Below are 18,392 nucleotides of genomic sequence, written 5' to 3' on the forward strand. Positions count from 1 at the left end.
CCAGAACCCCTGGGTGCTGAGGTCGCTGTTGATGTGGGCTCCCCAGCCCACATCTGAGACATCCGTGATAAGAGTTACCGATGGAGCCAAGTCCCTGAAGGGAACACCCCTCAGAACCTCCCCTGGGTCCCTCCACCAATCCAGGGAGATCAGAACCTGAGTGGGAACCATAATCACTCTGTTCAACGAGGCCAGCCATGCCTGGAGAGGCCTAAGCTTGAGGCGAGCCAGCCTCACCACATATGTACAGGCCGCCATATGTCCCAACAGCGGAAGGCAGTGCCTGGCTGTCGTGGTGTGGGACCTGTGGAGATCGCTGATTATGGCTGCCATCGCCTTGAAGCGAGGTTGTGGGAGGAAGGCTCTGGCCTGGAGGGCGTCCAGGATGGCCTCAATAAAGTCTATGCACTGCACCGGGGTGAGGGTGGACTTCTGCTCGTTTATGAGCAGCTCCAGTCTGGTGCATGTTGCGCAGGTGCCAGGCTGTTCCTCACGTGGGCCCTGGACCTGCCCCGGATCAGCCAATCATCCAGGTAGGGGAAGATCTGGACCCCTCTGCAGCGCAGGTGAGCCACCACCACGCATTTTGTGAACACCCTGGGGGCGGATGAGAGGCCAAAGGGCAGGGCCGAGAACTGGTAGTGGGAACCAGCTACCACGAACCTGAGGAACCGTCTGTGACCAGGAAGGATCGAAATATGAAAATAAGCATCCTTTAAGTCGAGGGCAGCATACCAGTACCCTGGATCTAGAGCAGGAATGATAGAGGCTAGGGAAACCATATGGAACCTGAGGCGTCTGATTAATTTGTTCAGATGGCGGAGGTCTAATATGGGCCTCAGGCCCCCTTTGCCTTGGGAATGAGGAAATAACATGAGTAAAAACCTTTTCCCCTTTCCCGTGGAGCAACCTCTTTCACGGCTCCAAGGCGGAGGAGGGAATCCACCTCCTGTATAAGGAGTTGCTCGTGAGAGGGGTCCCTGAAGAGGGACGGGGTACGGGGAGAGTCCGGGAGGAAGGCCGTAAATTGGAGGGCGTAGCCCCTGCGGACTACACCGAGGACCCAGCGGTCTGATGTAATGTTCCGCCACTCGGTGAAGAAAGGCCGGAGTCTGTAGGCAAAGAGCAGGATTAGATCCAGAGGGACGGGAGAAGTGCCACCCTTGGGCGCACCATCAAAACTGCTGCTTGTTATTATTCCCCTTGGCTGGGCCTTGTTGAGGGCCCGCCGAGGGTCCCTGGTGGTCGCGGCGGTTAGGTGGCCTATACCTGTCTCAACCCCTCCTGGGTTGAACTGGTCTGGGAGGCAGCCTAGGGGCAGGCTGGGGCTGGCACTGGGTTTGCAGCCGAGACTGACACCTCGAGGCCTGTGGTGTGTAAAGCCCAAGCGACCTCAATGTAGCCCTACAGTCTTTGAGGGCATGCAGTTTGTCATCTGTTTTCTCGGAAAAGAGGCCAGCACCATTGAAAGGTAGGTCCTGGATGGACTGCTGGGCCTCTTGTGACAGCCCAGAAGACAGCAGGCAAACAGACCTTCGCATCACGATGCCTGACGCCATCGCTCTGCTAGTAGCATCTGCTGTGTCACTGGTTGACTGCAGGGCTGCCCCTGCCACTGCTGTACCCTCCTTAATGACCGTAGTAAAATCCCCCGCCTGGTCTTGTAATAAAGCCTGCACGAACCTCTGCAAGGAGGACTAGAGGTTCAGATTATAACGGCTGAGAAGCGCCTGGGGGTTTGAGATCCTCAGCTGCAGGGCCCCCGTAGAGTAGACCTTGTGGCGGAAAAGGTCTAACATTTTGCCGTCCTTATTTTTGGGGGTGTTGGCCTGGGCACCCTGCCTGTCTCGCTGATTGGCGGCATCAACCACGAGACACCCCGGGACAGGATGGTTGTAGAGGAAGTCGAACCCTTCTGCGGGAACATAGTATTTACACTTGGCACCCTTAGATGTCGGGGCAACCGAGGCAGGGGTTTGCCAGAGGGCCTTGGCCAGCTTCAAGACCCTCTCATGCACTGGCAGGGCAACCCTGGATGGCCCTGCCGACCCAGACACACCAAAGAGGGGGTCCTCTTCCTCGGAGAGCTCCTTGAGCTCGAGGTTCAAGTTGCTAGCCACCCTCTTAAGCAGTTCCTGGTATGCCTTAAAGTCAGGAACTGGCGCCCTACAGTCCCTGGCGGCCACATTGTCAGGGGAGGACGAGGAGGACTGCAGGAGGGGCCCCATGGAGGGACCTTCCTGAGGGTCTGATTCCTCCTCCGAGGAATGGCCCTTTCCCTGCTGGCTCGGGGATGGGGGGGTGCTGGTTGGGTCATCGATGACTGGATCAAGACGGTACCCTGGCCCGTCTGGGATCCCCAGGGCCCCCAATAAGGCCATTGCCATGGTCCTTGAGGCCATGCTGGCACCGGCCCCGGTGCCTGCTGGGAAGCGTCCCGAGGGGCGCGGGACCCTGAGCCCCTGGAGCGGAGCCGACGAGACTTGTAGCCCCGGTCTGATCTCGCCGACGACCTGCTCCGAGATGACGAGTAGGAGCGTTGGTGCCGATGCCTGCGGTGCCAGTGGTGGGGTGAGTGGCTGGAGGAGCTGGAATGCGATCTCCGCCTGGGCGCCGAGGTCTTGTATTGGTGCTTGCCCCGAGGAGATTGGGAGCTGTGCCGGCCGTAATGTGACTGCCACGGCTCCGACTCAGAGGATCCGGAGTGGCGGCACAGTGCCGGAGGCGCCAGTGCCGAGACTTTCGGTACCGGGATCCGCGCCGGGCTAGGACCCGGGGATCAGGACCAGTGCCAATGCAGTTCCTCCAGTGCCGGCAGGCGCGCTGGGGATTTGGAACGGCGCCGCCTGTCCTTGTTGGTGGGTGCTGGGATGCACGCCGGGCTACGAGCCGAGGATTGGGACCGGTGCCGAGCTCGCTTGGGCTCACCAGGCGACAGGAGCCACAGCGGGCTGCGGGTCCGGGACCGATGCCGTCGAGGTATTTCAGCTTCCAGGCTCCGCGCTGGGCTGCGTACCGGGGAGTGAGACCAGCATTGGGTCTGGTTGGGCGCCAGTATCCACGCCGGGCTGCGTGCTGGGGATCGAGACCGGTGCCGTGCTGGACTCGATGTCGGGGTACGGGATCCCAAAGTGCAATCCCCGCGCTAGACAGAACTGTAACGATGTTGCCTCGTACTGGAGCCTCGAGACCACCCTTGGTGCCGCAGTGTCGAGGAGCTCGACGACTCGGAGTTGGAGCTGGGAGGGGCGCCCGCACTCTCTACCCTCCGTGACCGTCTGGTGGGAGACCTGGATTCCTGCCTTGACCACCCAACGGGGCAACCCAGCGCAGGTTTACCCCGAGACGCCGGTCCCTTCGCCCTCGGCTGAGTGGGGGACAGAGGCGTGGGCATGCCCATCAGGCGCGTGCCGCAGCGAACACCTCCGGTGTCGATGGCCCTTGCAGGGGTGCTTCTCCACCCCCAGGAGTCGGGGGAGGCTCCCTGCGAGAAAATGCCGGTGCACTCTCTATGGCCCGTGGCTGGGGCATCTCCTGACTGGTCCCTGGCCCGAGTGGCGGCGCAAGGGAGTCCTTTTGGGCAGTCTCCTGCCTCTTCTTCTTCCTCAGCACTGAAGGTTGATGGGATGACTCCGGTGCCGGGGGGGCGCTGCGCACCAAGGAGACACTCGGTGCTGCAGGGGATCGCGCTGGTTCGGAGTCCGTCTGGAGCGTGGATTCCATCAGGATGGCCTTCAAGGGGGCGTCCCTCTCCTTCTGGGTCCGTGGCTTGAAGGCCTTGCATATTCTGCATTTATCTTTGCGGTGTTGCTCCCCGAGGCAACGGTCGTGAGGGTCACTCACAGGGAATGCCTTGCCGCAAGCGGCACAGGCCTTAAAACCAGTTGAGCCAGGCATGGCCCAACCGTAAGCCCCTGAGGGCTAACTATCTATTGTTTCTAACTAATCTCTAACTAATTAACTAAACTGCTATACTTAACACTACTCTAAGACCAACAACAACTATGAAACAGAGATTGCTACTTGCTGTTCAGCAAGGGGCAGACGTTCCAGCAACTGTCAATGGGCGGAAAGAAGGAACTGAGGACCCGCAGGGCCAGCAGCGCCTGATATACCGCGGCATGAGCGCGGCACTCCAGAGGCACTGGAGCTGGCCCTACGGGGCTTGCTAAGGGCAAAAAAGTTCCAGGGACCAGTGCACGGGGCGCGCACTCACCTATATTGGAATGGATATGAGCAATCACTCGAAGTAGAACAAAAAGAATCCTGACAATGGTATTGGTCCACTACGAGATGGAAATGATAGAATTATCAATAATAATACAGAAAAGGTAAAAGTGTTAAATAAATACTTCTGTTTGATATTTGGGGAAAAACAGATGATATAGGTGTATCATACAGTAATGATAAAACTCCTTCTACTCCACTAGTATCTCTGGAGAATGTTAAACAGAAGCTACTAAAGTCAGACATTTTTAAATCAGCAAGTCAAGATAACTGGGATCCAAGAGTTTTAAAAGAGATGGCTGAGGAACTCGTTAATGTTGATTTTCCAAAAGTCTTGGAACATTCAGGAAGTTCCAGAAGACTGGAAGAAAGTTAATGCGATGCCAATTTTTAAAAAGCATAAACGGGGTGATGAAGGTAATTATAGGCCTGTGTGGCTTACAAAGATCAAGATAATGGAGTGGCTGATACGGGACTTGAATAATAAAAAGTTAAAAAAATGTAATGCAATTAATGCAAATCGACATGGGCTTATGGAAAATAGAGCCTGTCAACCTAACTTGATACTTTTTTTGATGAAATTACACATTTGGTTGATAAAGCTAATAATATTTACGTATTATATTTAGACTTCTGTAAGGCATTGACTTGGTACCACACATTTTGATTAAAAAACCAGAATGATATAAAATTAACATGGCACACACTGGAAATTGGCTAACTGATAGGTCTCAAAATGTAACTGTAAACAGGAAATCATCATCAAGCAGGTGTGTTTCCAGTAGGGTCCCACAGGGATCAATTCTTGGCCCTGCACTATTTAATATTTTTAACTATAACCTAGAAGACAACATAAAATCATCACTGACAAAGTCTGCAGATGACACAAACTGGAGGAGTGGTAAAGAGGACAGGTCACTGATTCAGAGCAATTTGGATATCCTGCTAAACTGGACACAAACAAACAATGTGTGTTTTATAATGCAACTAAATGTAAACATACACATCTAGGAACAAAAAGTGTAGGCCATACTTACAGGATAGTGAACTCTATCCTGGAAAACAATGATTCTGAAAAAGATCTGGGGGTCAAGGTGGACAATCAGCTGAATATGAGCTCCATGCTATGGCCAAAAGCGCTAATATAATTTTGGGAAGCATATATTTGGGAATATTGGGAATCTCAGGTAGGAATAAATAGCTTATTTTACCTCTATATTTGGCACTGATGTGACCGCTCTTGGAATACTGTGTCTAGTTTTGATGCCCACAATTCAAGAAGGATGTTGATGAATTGGAGATGGTTCAGAGAAGAGTCACAAGAATGATTAAAGCATAAGAAAACATGCCTTATAGTCAGAGACTCAGAGAGCTCAATCTATTTAGTTTAATAAAGAGAAGGTTAAAGGATGACTTGATTGCAGTTTATAAGTATCTACACAGGGAACAAATATTTAATAATGGGCTCTTCAATCTAGCAGAGAAAGGTATTATATGATCTAATGGCTGGAAGTTGAAGCTTGACAAATACAGACTGGAATTTAGGAACACATTTTTGACAGTGAGAGTAATTAACTATCGGAACAATTTACCAAGTATCCTGGTAGATTCTCCAACACTGAGAATTTTAAAAACAAAATTGGATGTTCTTTGAAAAGATATGCTCTAGGAATTATTTTGGGGAAGTTCTATAGCCTGTGTTATACAGCAGGTGAGACCAGATGATCACAATAGTCCCTTCTGGTCTTGCAATCTATGCATCACCCTCCACCATATTGAAAAACCGTGTTTCAACTATTTCTCCCCAGCTATGTTAGTTTACTGTTTCCAAACTGCATCAGTTTATTTTTGGCCCATGTTTCTTCTCTCTTTTGGTTCCTTTTACAGTAATATTTCTCTGTACTGATTGCTGATTAATCCTCTGCAGTGTATTAAAACAGGTGAATTTAATGTACTGTTTTATTTATGATTCCAGATGATTAATGAAGATATTAAATTAAACCAGTCCCTGCAGTGCCCTGTTCAATATCTCCCCCAATTCAATACCACTACTGTTTATCATTGACTTTTATCCAATTTTTACTCCACATAGCAGTGTTTTTAGCAAGCCAGTTTGGATTAATTTTTTCAGTTTTTATGAGAAAATATCAAACCCACCACAAAAATTTAAATGCATGATACCAAATGCATTACCATCATTTTCCAAATTTATACTTTTATTTAAAAAAAACAATCAAGTTATTCTTTATATCTTTATAAATCCATGATTCTTATTACTTGTTGTTAATCTTTACTAATTTCTCTTTTCTTATTGTTTACTTTAGCATAGATAGAAGTTAGCTGTACAAGGATAGTAATTGCAAGAATTGCTCTCCCCACTGCAGGAGGCAGTATGAGGAAGTAGAGAAATTTAGACTAGGTTCCTTCCTTGATTAAGGAGCTGTGGAGGGAAGGCAACCCTTGAGCTGCCTCCTGGTCAGGTGCAACAGCAATGGGAATGAAGAATTGTTAAGGAATGGGTGGTTTGGAATGGGAGGGATGGCACTGATGGCTCCATTTCCTTCTCCAACTATGTCACTAGAGGGGAAGGTACCCAACTTTCTCACTTACAATTTGGCTCTTTTAGTGCTTCTGAGCTCCTAGAGAGCAATGGTTCCTTGGATCCCTTATTTAACAAAGAACTATAGAAAAATTATATTCTTGGAAACCCAGTTCGTCAAAACTCTAGTCTTGGAATTGGGTTTCCAGAATTGTAGTATCTGAATGTTTCTTTACACTAATAAGGATTTTCTAGTGGTGGACTGGGTCTTCATAGCACAGCACAAAGGAGCAAAGGGATAGAACTCCATCTTGCACCCACAATGAATCCCAACATTCTCCCTCACTGTTCAAACCTCCCATATTTACCAGCTGTGCACAAAAAAGTTATAAGAATCTGAAAATTTTATGAGTGGATCATGTTAGGATGTCTGCATAGCCAGAGACCAAGTGACTAAGAAACTTGCTTTTCTTTGATCACAGTCAGTTCCATTATTCAGGAAAAGGTTGAGGAGCATGAGTCATAATTAGATTTTGCCCTAATTGCTTTCTAGAGAATCTTTCATCTTCCCATTATTTAATGCTAATTTCCTTAACAATATTTCTAAAATAAAATCAGAGTGTGCTTATAGATTGTACTGCACTTTCTAATATCACTCAAATCAAATTTTGGTCTCAGAACAAAAACCTTACAAAGGACCCCCTCCAGAATGGAGGCACTGAGCAAGTAACATGCACATTTTGTGAAAGCTGCTAGGAGTAGGGCTCAAACTCATAGTGCATAGGTGCTGCTCAGATTTAGTGGCCACAGCATATCACCTTGAGGCATCCAATTACTGTGACAATAGACTACCTGTAAACCCGCTGGCTTCAACAGTGCCCTTGTCTTGCTGCACACGTATAAATAACTCCCTTTGGTTCATCAGCTTGACTCAACCCAACTTGGAGTATTAGACTTTACCTTCAAACTTTTTCAATATTGTTTCCCTCATGGGGAACTGGGTGTTGTACATTAGATGACAAATCCCAAGCAGGTGAGAGATCAGTTTGGGGAGGATCAGAGAGACAGTCTGAGTTGCAAGTATGTGTAAATAAAACAAATGAACTATAACCCCAACAACATAAGAACTAGGTAATTTCACTAACATTTTTTAAAACAGGGGATGCAGCTTGAAAGCTTTTTGCTCAGCTGATCCCAATTTTGAACTGCTAATTTTGCCTGCACCTCCACTGAGGCGCAGCAATTTTCAAGACAATCACACCACAATGGCCACAAGTAATGCTTTTTAGCATCTCCAGTTGATTAGAAGACTCCATCCCATTCTGGTGGATAAAGACTTGGACTCAATCATTCACACTTTCGTTATCTCTCCACAGGACTACATTAATGTGATATACCTGAGCATGAAATTTTCAGAACTCAGGAAGTTCCAACTAATACAAAATGCTGTAGCACACAGGCTACCAAGAGCACATCACATTTGTCCTCTTGTCTCTACACTGGCTTCGCACAGAATTTCAAATAAAATTTAAGGTCTTGGTCCTTATTTTCAAAGTGCTCCATGGCCTGGGCCCAAGATACCTAAACCTCTAGGACAAAAGACAGTGGTAAAGAACTTTGCTCCTTTGGCTAATGGAACTCTCAACTGTAAGAGTAAAGTTTGCTTATGCAAGAGACAGAACCTTTTCCTGGGGCAGCCTGAGACTGTGGAATGAACTTCCCCAGGAACACAAACCTCACTATTTTCCACTTCTAGGGCCAGGCACATTTCTTCGACTTTGCCTTCTCTAATATAAACAAATAGCAAGAGGTATATTTAACAAAAAAACACCATACCAAAACAAGATACTCCATTCCACATGTTCCTCCCTCTGGGGAGAGGATAAGAAAACAAACAAAATATAACAGATAGGTAGTCACGTTGTTTATTGTACTACTGGAAGGCACTCAGATACTTCAGGGATGAGCATGGTATAAAAACCTGAACAGAACAGAATATAAGCTTGTGGATTTTAAAGCACTGAGAAAAGTCAGTTAAACAGTAAGGAATTCTTAACCTTAACAATAGAGGAGCTGCTGCTCTGTAATATATAACATCTCTGTGCAGTTTTTACTACCTAAATTGCCTTCAGACATAAAAAAAAAATAAAAATCATATTTGTCTACACTGTCATTTTTGGAAGCAACAGATTGTATATTAATAGCAAGACATAGAAAATAGTCATCTGTACTATTACCCAGCCTCATGCCATAAATATTTAATTTGGGAGCATTTTTGTCTATATCTTTCTCCTTCAGTTTCTTGCTGGATCATGCCAGGAAACTGAAGTATAAGAACTTAAAAAAGCCATACTGACACCCCAAAGCTGAGGAAGACAGCAATCTGAATGATGCAACAGTACTCAATGCATTACTCTAGCTATATCTACACTACAAGTGATGGGTGTGATTCCCCTGCTCATGTACACATACATGTGCTAGCTCTCATCAAACTATAAATAGCTGTGTAGCTGGAATAACATGGGTAACAGCAATGGAAGCCTGGCTGAGTTGTGCCAAGTACAAACCTGCCTGAAACTGGTGGGTACGTACTCAGCACATTTCAGCTGTGTCTTTGCTGCTGCTATCCATGTTACCACAGCTACACTGCTATTTATACTCACACTAGCTAGCTGACGGCTAGCACAAGTATGCGTACATGAGCAGGAGAATCACATCACTAGCTCATACTGTAGAGATTGCTGCTGTTATTCTAAACAAAAATGATCAGTTTGTCTCCTAATTTCTTCAGCATCAACTAACCAGGAAAAACAAAAGGCACAGAACTAAGATATAATATTATAACTGTAATACTGTCTTATGGTTGAATATTTTTCTTTACCTGCTCTGCGGTGAACAGTGGTTCATCACTGATGCAGGAAACTATGATAGAATGCATATCCAGCTGTTCCCTAAGTTCTTCATCATCTGATAGGTCAAGGTTCAAATTTTCATTTGACTGAAAGCACATACAGAAAAAGTGAAAGGGCAAAAAGTTAAAAATTGTACAAACAAAAGAGTGTTTGTGTCAACAATAATGGAATCAAAAATTAGATTCCTGTTCAAAATCAAGCATCTAAAAGATATAAATAATGCTTATATCATAAAACTAATAAACCTCAACAAAAGTGAAAATGAAACTGTAACTGAAGCATATTTTATTAATTTGATCAGCTTTCTGTTTTGACAAGAACATTAGAATACACAGTCTTTGCTTTCCTAAAGAGAGAAAAAACAAAACAAAACATAACTTTAAAATAAAACACACCATCCACTCAATGCCATGCAAACATTTGTAGACTAGCCAGTCAGGCCATCAGAGTAATTTTAATCACTCTGTACTCCTTCAAGTAGAAGCAAGATACCAAAATAGTTCTATTATGGAAACAATACGCAACTGATTTAGATTTATCAGACTTTGTATAATTTTATTGAATACTTTGTAAGATTACTGGTATTTACATCTGACACAGTTATCAGAATTTTTGACATAAGCAAGAATCAGCAATACATTTCACAACTTACTTTATATACAATATACATTAAGCAATACGTAATATACAATTAGAAGCCAGAGTGAACAGGCAATTCAAGATTGTGGTGTTTCCAAGTGTAAAACAAAACTATTTATTTTCTGGAAAAACCTTTATAGGTTTTATTCAATGAAAAAACACCATACTTACTATGGGATTCATTTCATAAGCATTTGTTCCTCCAACAAAAGGGTACACATCTTCATAAACGCTTGCAATTCAATAAGTAAAACAAGAGGACACAAAAATGATGTCCCCAGCCTAATGTTAGGCCTACCATTCAACCATTATATTGATGTACTTTTACCAAATTATTTGCATTTTCAGCACCCAGCCTATCACAAAGTTTCACCCAAAGCAATCCAAAACACTTGACTAATGCTTAATTGACTAAATGGGAATGTAGGTCTTTAAAAATTGTCATAATTCTCACTTTAGCTGCACTGTCTCGTTTACTTGGTTTTTTTCATACTCTGGGTTCAGTATATGACCTTTGCATTTGGGAACTGACCACATAATGGGAAAATCCACTGTCTCACTGTGTTTTGATTTTCTACTGTGCAATTCCAGTTTTGTTAACTAGATCAGTGGTTCTCAACTAGGGGTACATGTACCTCTAGGGGTACTCAGTGGTCTTCCAGGGGGTACATCAACTCATCTAGATAGTTGCCTGATTTTACAACAGGCTACATTAAAAAGCACTATCGAAATCACTACAAACTAAAATTTGTTTATACTTCTCTATATACTATACACTGCAATGTAAGTATAATATTTGTATTCAACATTTTATTTATTTTATAATTATATGGTAAAAATGAGAAAGCAAACAATTTTTTAGTAATAGTGTGCTGACACACTTTTGTGTTTTTCTGATTTTGTAAGCAAGTAGTTTTTAAGTGAAGTGAAACTTGGGGGTACACAAGACAAATCAAACTCTTGAAAGGGGTACAAGAGTTTGGAAAGGTTAAGAACCACTGAACTAAATCAGTCTAGATTTTCACTGAGACTGTCAACCTCCTGCATTCTGTCAAATCCTTCGAAAACTATCTTCAACTGTTTTTGTAAATGTAGTGCCTACTGAGTACCTTATTGTGTAAACATGTGCTTTGTTTTATTAAAGAGTTTCTGGTGCTCAGTGCAAATTTCAACATGCTTGTGGTTGGATACAAATATAAAGACAATCTTCCCAAATACTCTACCAAGCATCATTGGAAAGCTGGGGCATCAATCCTCCTTTTTCAATCACCCGGCTATTAGACTGCAAAGGAATTTCTGAACTTTCCCAATGTTTCAGTACATTATATTAATAAAATGAAATCATTTTAAAACAAAAAATTTTCCTCATCTATTTAATACTTATAATGCAATTTAAAGCTCAATTCTGGAAGGTGCTGAGCATCAAATCCCAAAGACTTCAGTAGAAGCTGATGAGGGCCTATGATTTCTTTGGCAAGTTAATATTCCATTTGCCAGCTTAAGGAGGGAATTTGAAATCCTCCTCCTCCAGCCAACAAAGCATATTTTGAATTATGCTAAGGACTCTTATAGGCAAGTGGAGCCAACAAGACTAAGGCACCCTAATTTCCCTCCCAGAAGACAGCTACAAGCTAGCTGGCTAGAAATTACTCAAAACCCACTGCATACCATTTAAAAGTATTAGACTCACAACTTGAATGCCCCTGCTGAGTGGAGACTGAATATTCTGACTCTGAGGGTACTGGAAATTCCTAAATGCCAACCTACTGGTGTAGACTGGTATACATACAGAAAGATACTTTTTTCTTATCTTTATTTCAGAATGTTGAAGATGCTGCTGAAGGTGCAAGAAACTCCTCCAAAACATTCCGTTCACCTATGCCAGGAGCTCTCAATCTTTCCAGACTACTATACCCCTTTCAGGAGCCTGATTTGTCTTGCATACCCCAAGTTTCACCTCACTTAAAAAGTACTTGCTTACAAAATCAGAGATAAAAATACAAAATTGTCACAGCACACTATTGATGAAAAATTGCTTGCTTTCTCATTTTTACCATATAATTATAAAATAAATCAATTGGTATATAAATATTGTACTTACATTTCAGTGTGTAGTATATACAGCAATATAAACAAGTAATTGTCTATATGAAATTTTAGTTTGTACTGACTTCGCTAGTGCTTTTTCATGTAGCCTGTTATAAAGCTAAGCAAATATATAGATGAATTGATGTACCTCCCTGGAAGACTTCTGCATACCCCGGTTGAGTACCACTGACGTATGCAATAAGGGTCAGTTGACATCTTTTTTCAGCATCCCATCTTGAAGTCCCTCTTGGAGACAAGAACTAAATGCTTCAAGACAGGATTAATCTGAGTCAAGAATTCAGAGTTCCTCAGCAGGTGCATTCAAGTTGTAAGTCTAATACCTTTAAATAGTACACAGTAGGTTTTGAACAATTTCTAGAAAGCTATCTTGCCTTCTGGGAGGGAAATTAGGAGGCAAAGACTTGAAGTCCACCAATAAGCACAGTTGACACATCATTAGTTCCCAGTGCTCTGAGCAGTTTAGAACACTGCATGGCTAAGCAATGTTAATGGTGACTATTTTCTCTGTTAGTAGGGAGGGGAAAGTGTTGTTATATTTCAGTCTCTCTGATATTTGGGCTCTGATCCTGCAACTGGATCCACACAGATGCAGGGACACTTGCCTGTACCTATCTGATTGCAGAATATAGCCTATGGTGGGAAAAAGTTCATATTGAAGTTACCAAGACACAGGAATACTCACCAAAGGTTTTGGGATACCATTCAATACACAACAAAGAGGCAAGACTTGAAGTGAACAAGAGGACTTCCACAGTTTATTACTGTCTTTCCCCTATCCCTCTCTTATGCAAATTGGTCCATTTGTTGACCTGCCAGTCAGTTTAGAAGGAACCCACATCATAATATCTAACTGAAAGCGAGGAGCAGAAATGCATGTATCAGATCTGTCAGTGTTAAAAAGACAACCCACGCTGCTAATGCTGATACAAACACATTACAAAGAAAATCATTTTAGTGTTCAAGAACAACTATTTTAATAAAAATTACATCCTATGTGGTTTCTGTACTGAGAGGAAAAGGCCCCAAAAGGTTTTTGGCTAGTCAGAACTTACCCCTTTTTCTGAGAGATTCAGTGTTGGCATGTGCAAAGCTCTGGTGTGGGAGGATTTCCAATCAACTGGCATTACATTACCATAATTATCAGTCAACGCATTCCAAATCCTAGACAAAAGGATTAAAGAAAAAACTGACATTTAAAAGAATAACAACTGATTTTCTACAGAAAAAAAACCAAACAGAACATTTTTTTCTCCAACACCTCAATCAATAATTTTCTCAGGTATTCAACTAAAAATTATTTTAACAGTCAAAGTCAAAGAAATCAAAACGGTAAAAGTTTGGTTTTATTTATGTATCGACTTTGGATGCAAAAAGGGAAATCATTTGCTGATGCTTGCACAGCAGGGAAATAAAAAAATTGAAAAAGGCCTATGTTTCTAGATGGGTTATGTAACAAAATAAAATCTATTTGGGGGGTAGATAAATTCTTCCTTTGTTGAAATGTTAGCCAGACAATGCTCACTACCCTTTCTACTTCTTTTCTATGTTGCTAATTCCTGGTTTCGAGATGCAAGAGGCAAAGGAAATTAGAGCAAGTGCTGAGCAGCAACACTCAAGCCAAAACTTTGCTTTATTTCAGTGAAGACTGCACAACTATAAAAGAATGTTTTAGTTAAAAATAAAAATGCGCTCAAGTCAAGAAAGTCTCCAGTGTTTATGGAAATGAAAGATTAGGAAAGAAGGCTTAAAACTTAACTTTGTTACAAATCCATTTGCAACATTCAACATTTTCTAAAATTCTGCTTTGTGTCTAGAACTATTCATGTTTAGTTTCAGCCCAAAGCTGAAGATTTTGGCTTTTTGAGAGACGTTTATACAATCATTTGATTTAAAGAATAAACATATTTTTCACCATCTAAAAAAATAGAGAGACTTTTTTTGGCAAATGACTAAAAAAATGGCTTAACTTCAAATTCTGTATGTGGCTAGATCTCCATGAAGAACGGTCACTTCCCTAATTTAAAAAAACCCACCCCACATAGAGCTAAAACAGTTAAAAAATTTAAATCTGGTTCTCACAAATGCTCATTATGAGATTTTTATTGTAGTGTTTCAGAACCACCTGATCTTCAACTTCACCCCAAGAAAGAGGAATAGGCTGTTGGATCCCCATCAAAACAAAAGAACACCCTCCACGCCAATAGGAAACTGGATTTGTCTTGATGGTCAAAAAGGGCATTTTTCAATCATTTTCGCTCAATGGGTCAGGACAGAAAAGCCCTGTTGGTGCTCACTGAGGGTCTGCTCACAGTGTGGAAAAGGTCGGTGTGGCATTAGCCGGCCTTGGCTGAGCTGGGTGACAGTAGCAGCACAGCCCGGATTTATAACCCCCGGGGGAAACCCACGGAGAGGAGGACAAAGGTGGATGTTGACCTTTAAGGTTGCTTTGTAAACTGCCCTATGAAAGATTAGGACAGCTCTGGGCAGCAGCTCTGGGCAGCGCCCACAGGGGCTGACCTGGAGTTCAGAGCCAAGTTGCTGTGCCTACACAGCTGCTCTAACGCCGTTTGCTGACTGCAGTGTGGACAGGCCCAGCACAGCCCTGTCAGCCTAGGGCCCCGGGGAACGCCCCCGCCGTTAGCCCCTCCCCCACCCCCAGGAGGAATCCCCAGCCCAGGCCGTCCCATCCCAACGGACTCTTCACGCGCCCCCCTACGTGCTGCTCCCCCCCACCCCCTAAGAGGTGGCCCCCGCGCGCACCGGCCACCCCGCCCGCCCCTCCCCCGCCGGGCCGCCCCCTCACTCGTCCTCCTGCAGGGCGCTCTGCTCGCTCAGCGGCCGCAGCGGGACTCGGTTTTCGCCGTCCCCGCCCCGGGGCTGAGGCGGCTCGAAGCAGAGGAGCAGCTTGTCCCTCAGGTCTCCGGGTCCCCAGGTGCTCCCGTCCCGAGCCGGCTCGGGGCCGCCGCTCCCGGCGGGAGGTTGGAAGCCGGAGAAATCCTGCCAGTCCCCGGGGTCCCGCTGCGAGGCCGCCGCCGCCATGGCCGCCACCGAGACACCGGCCCGGCCCGGCCTGCGCGCTCCCGGGACCGGCGCTGGGCGGAGCGCGCCCCCGGGGCTCCTCCCGCCGCAGCGGAGACGGGGCGGGGCCGGTCGTCGGGCCCACGGGGCAGCCGGGGGCGTTGAGCGGCCTAGACCTCGCGCCCACAGAAGCCGCCTGCAAACGGCGGAGGCGGCCGCGCGGCTGGCCCGGGCCCGGCGCTGGGGAGAGCGAGAGGCGGGGCCGTTGGGCGAGTCAGCCAGCCCCCGCCAGTGCCGCCGCGTGAGCGGAGCGGCCTGACCACGACGCCCGCCCCGCCGGGCTGTGCGAGGCGGCCCCGCGGAGAGCAGTTGAACGAGCCCCGCCACGAGCCTCCTGCCGCCGCCGCTCTCCTCTCGACGGCCAGCGCGGGGCCTGAGCAAGGCGCCCCCCCGGCCCGAGGTGAGCGGCTCGCGCTCAGGCTGCGGGGACCGGCCTCGCGGGGCAGGCCTGGGGCCGCTCCCGCTCGGTATTTTCAGTCCCGGCGGGGCGTGGGGCGCGGCGCTTGGGAGGGCAGGGCTAAAGTTCAACCACAGGACAGGCTGAAGAACGGCTCTGAAATGACCAAGATGAAATCCAGGGTCGCCCACACCAGTGCACCATGCTCCCGCCAAAACCGGCCAGCTGAGCTGAACCGCCACCTGCCCAAAAGCCCTTCCTCATCCCCCACCACATCCCATAAAGCAGAGAGCAGTGGCCAGGACTGCGCAGACAAACTCCTGGCCAGGCCACCCTGATGCTCAATGGCTCCTGGGGCAGCACAAGAAGCCCTCTGTGGCCCAGCTGTAGGGGCCGGAGCTGTGATAGTGGAGCTGCAGAGGTCACCTTGCTCTGCCTTGGGGCTGGTGTGGCACCTGATCCCTGCAGGCACAAGGTACAGGGAATGCTGCTCCCATCGGCCAGGACTCCAGTCTACAGCCCATGCCTTGTGCCTTCAGGGATTGGGTGTCACTGGTGCTGCGGTAGTGCAGAGAGCCCTCTTCAGCCTCACAGTCATGGGAGTGAGTGAGTGAGCAGGGCAGAGCCGAGACCCTGGCCAGGAACATGTGGAGGAGGGTGAGCCCCTGGCTGTAGGGGAGGCCACCTCGCTGCTGAATGGATCCTTTCCTCACAATTATCCAAACTCCTTCTCATCTGAAAAAATATCCATTCCCCCATTGGGTTCAGATAATCGGGAGTATACTGTACTTCATTTAGGGAGGAAAAAAATCAAATGCACAGCTATGCAGTGGAGAGTAATTGTTAAAGTGGTAGTATTGCTAAAATGCATCTAGGCTAGGGATTATAGTGGATCATAAATTGAATATGAGCCAACAATGTGATTCAGTGGCAAAGAAGGCTGATGTGCTGCAGAATATCTCATGTGAGACATGGGAGGTAATTGTCCTGCTCTGCTCAGCACTAGTGAGGCCTCAGCGGGAGTACTGTGTCCGGTACTTGGTGCCACACGTTAAGAAAGATGTGGCTAAATTGGAGAGAGTCAAGAGGAAAGCAACAAAAATGATAAATGGTTTAGAAAACTTGACTTAAGAGGAATGGTTTAAAAAAAAGAGGTATGTTTAATCTTGAGAAAAGAAGATTTTGGGGGGGGGGGGGGGACCTGATAAATTGTCAGATATATTAAGGGCTGTTATAAAGAACTATGATTAATTGTTCTCCATGTTTGCTGAAGGTAGGATAACCAATGAGCTTTATCTGCAGCAAGGGAAATTTAAGTTAGAAACTGGGAAAAACTTCTAATTGTAAGGATAGGTAAGGTCTGGAATAGGCTTCCAAGGGAGGTTGTGGAATCCCTATCATTGAAGGTTTTTAAGAAAAAGGTTGGACAAATACTGTCAGGTATGATCTAGGTTTCCCTCGTCCTGCCTCAGCAGAAGGGGACTGGACTTGACCTCTTGCTGTCCCTACCAGCCCTACATTTCTCTGATTTTTCTTCCCCATTACTGCTCCCCCATTCCCAGTGTGCCTCTCAGATCAGCAGTGGGGTACAAAAGGCAAAGAGACTGATGGCCAACGATGTTGCTTTTGGGACCTGAACAGCAGCATGTTCCACCCCCGTCTCCCCCAATAATAGACTTGGTGAAAGGGAAGTGGATAAGTAGAACAAAGATAGGGGGAAGGGCCAGGTGGTAGGGAATCAGAAAGACAATGCTGAGCGAAAAAGAGATGAGAGAGAGCTTGTGACAGGGAGCAAAGAAAATGCTGCAGATACAAATGGGAAGGCTTGTCTTTGCACCGGACTGGAGAGTCAGGACTCCTGGGATCCATTCCCAGCGACTCACTGTGCAACTTTGAGAAAATCTTGTCACAACTCTGTTCCTCCGTTACTCATCTATAAAATGGGGATAAATACAGATCTACCTCAAAGGCAGGTGAAAGCACCTTAAAATCCTGGGATTGAAGTATCAGCAGTAATTTATTATTAGTTGTGTAGACAGGCTGAATCAGAAGGTACTTAATGCACTTCACATCCACAAAAGTCAGTCAAGGAGATCCTTAGTTACTTGGCGTCAATACACTCCAACTCTCCAAAGTTCCTTCCATTGGAACTGGGGTCACAATACCAATGCAGCACACAGGCTAGTAGCACTCCCATGTAGTTTATTGTCCATCTCTATCCAACTCTTCTGATGTCTCTTCCCTTTGTGTGCTGCTTTTTTGTGATAGCAACAATCACTTTGCATTCCCTTCTGCCCATGCAACAAGCCGGCAATGGACTAGAGCACTTTCCTGTTAAATAAAACACCAGTGTTTTGAGCCTATCCTTGGGTATTAGCTCTTTGCGTCTCATTTTTTCCTGGATATCCCATGGGCTCAAAAAGCTCACGCACATGAAAAATTGGTCATGGTGGGGAGCCTCTCTGGCATTTTTTCAGCTGAAGGAACCAGT

The 18,392-nt window shown here is 45.9% G+C and overlaps 1 protein-coding gene across 2 annotated transcripts in view; it reads right to left on the bottom strand.

Annotated features, from left to right (window-relative positions):
* Nucleotides 1-16,147, bottom strand: part of FEZ2 (fasciculation and elongation protein zeta 2) — a 74,082-nt gene extending 57,935 nt beyond the window's left edge. The window contains exons 1-3 of one of the 2 annotated variants that reach the window (XM_067562677.1): nt 15,230-16,147; nt 13,479-13,587; nt 9,648-9,764 (exon numbers count right to left, since the gene is read on the bottom strand). In XM_067562677.1, coding sequence (XP_067418778.1) covers nt 9,648-9,764; nt 13,479-13,587; nt 15,230-15,465 — 462 coding nt within the window. In that variant the 5' untranslated portion in view covers nt 15,466-16,147. The remainder of the gene's footprint in view (nt 1-9,647; nt 9,765-13,478; nt 13,588-15,229) is intronic. The other variant, XM_067562676.1, reaches the window with a different exon arrangement.
* Between the last annotated feature and the right edge of the window lie 2,245 nt (nt 16,148-18,392).

This window comes from Emydura macquarii, unplaced genomic scaffold (assembly GCF_026122565.2).
Source record: "Emydura macquarii macquarii isolate MOO-44397 ecotype Brisbane River unplaced genomic scaffold, CSIRO-AGI_Emac_v2 contig_2457, whole genome shotgun sequence".
In the NCBI taxonomy this organism is placed as follows: domain Eukaryota; kingdom Metazoa; phylum Chordata; order Testudines; family Chelidae; genus Emydura; species Emydura macquarii.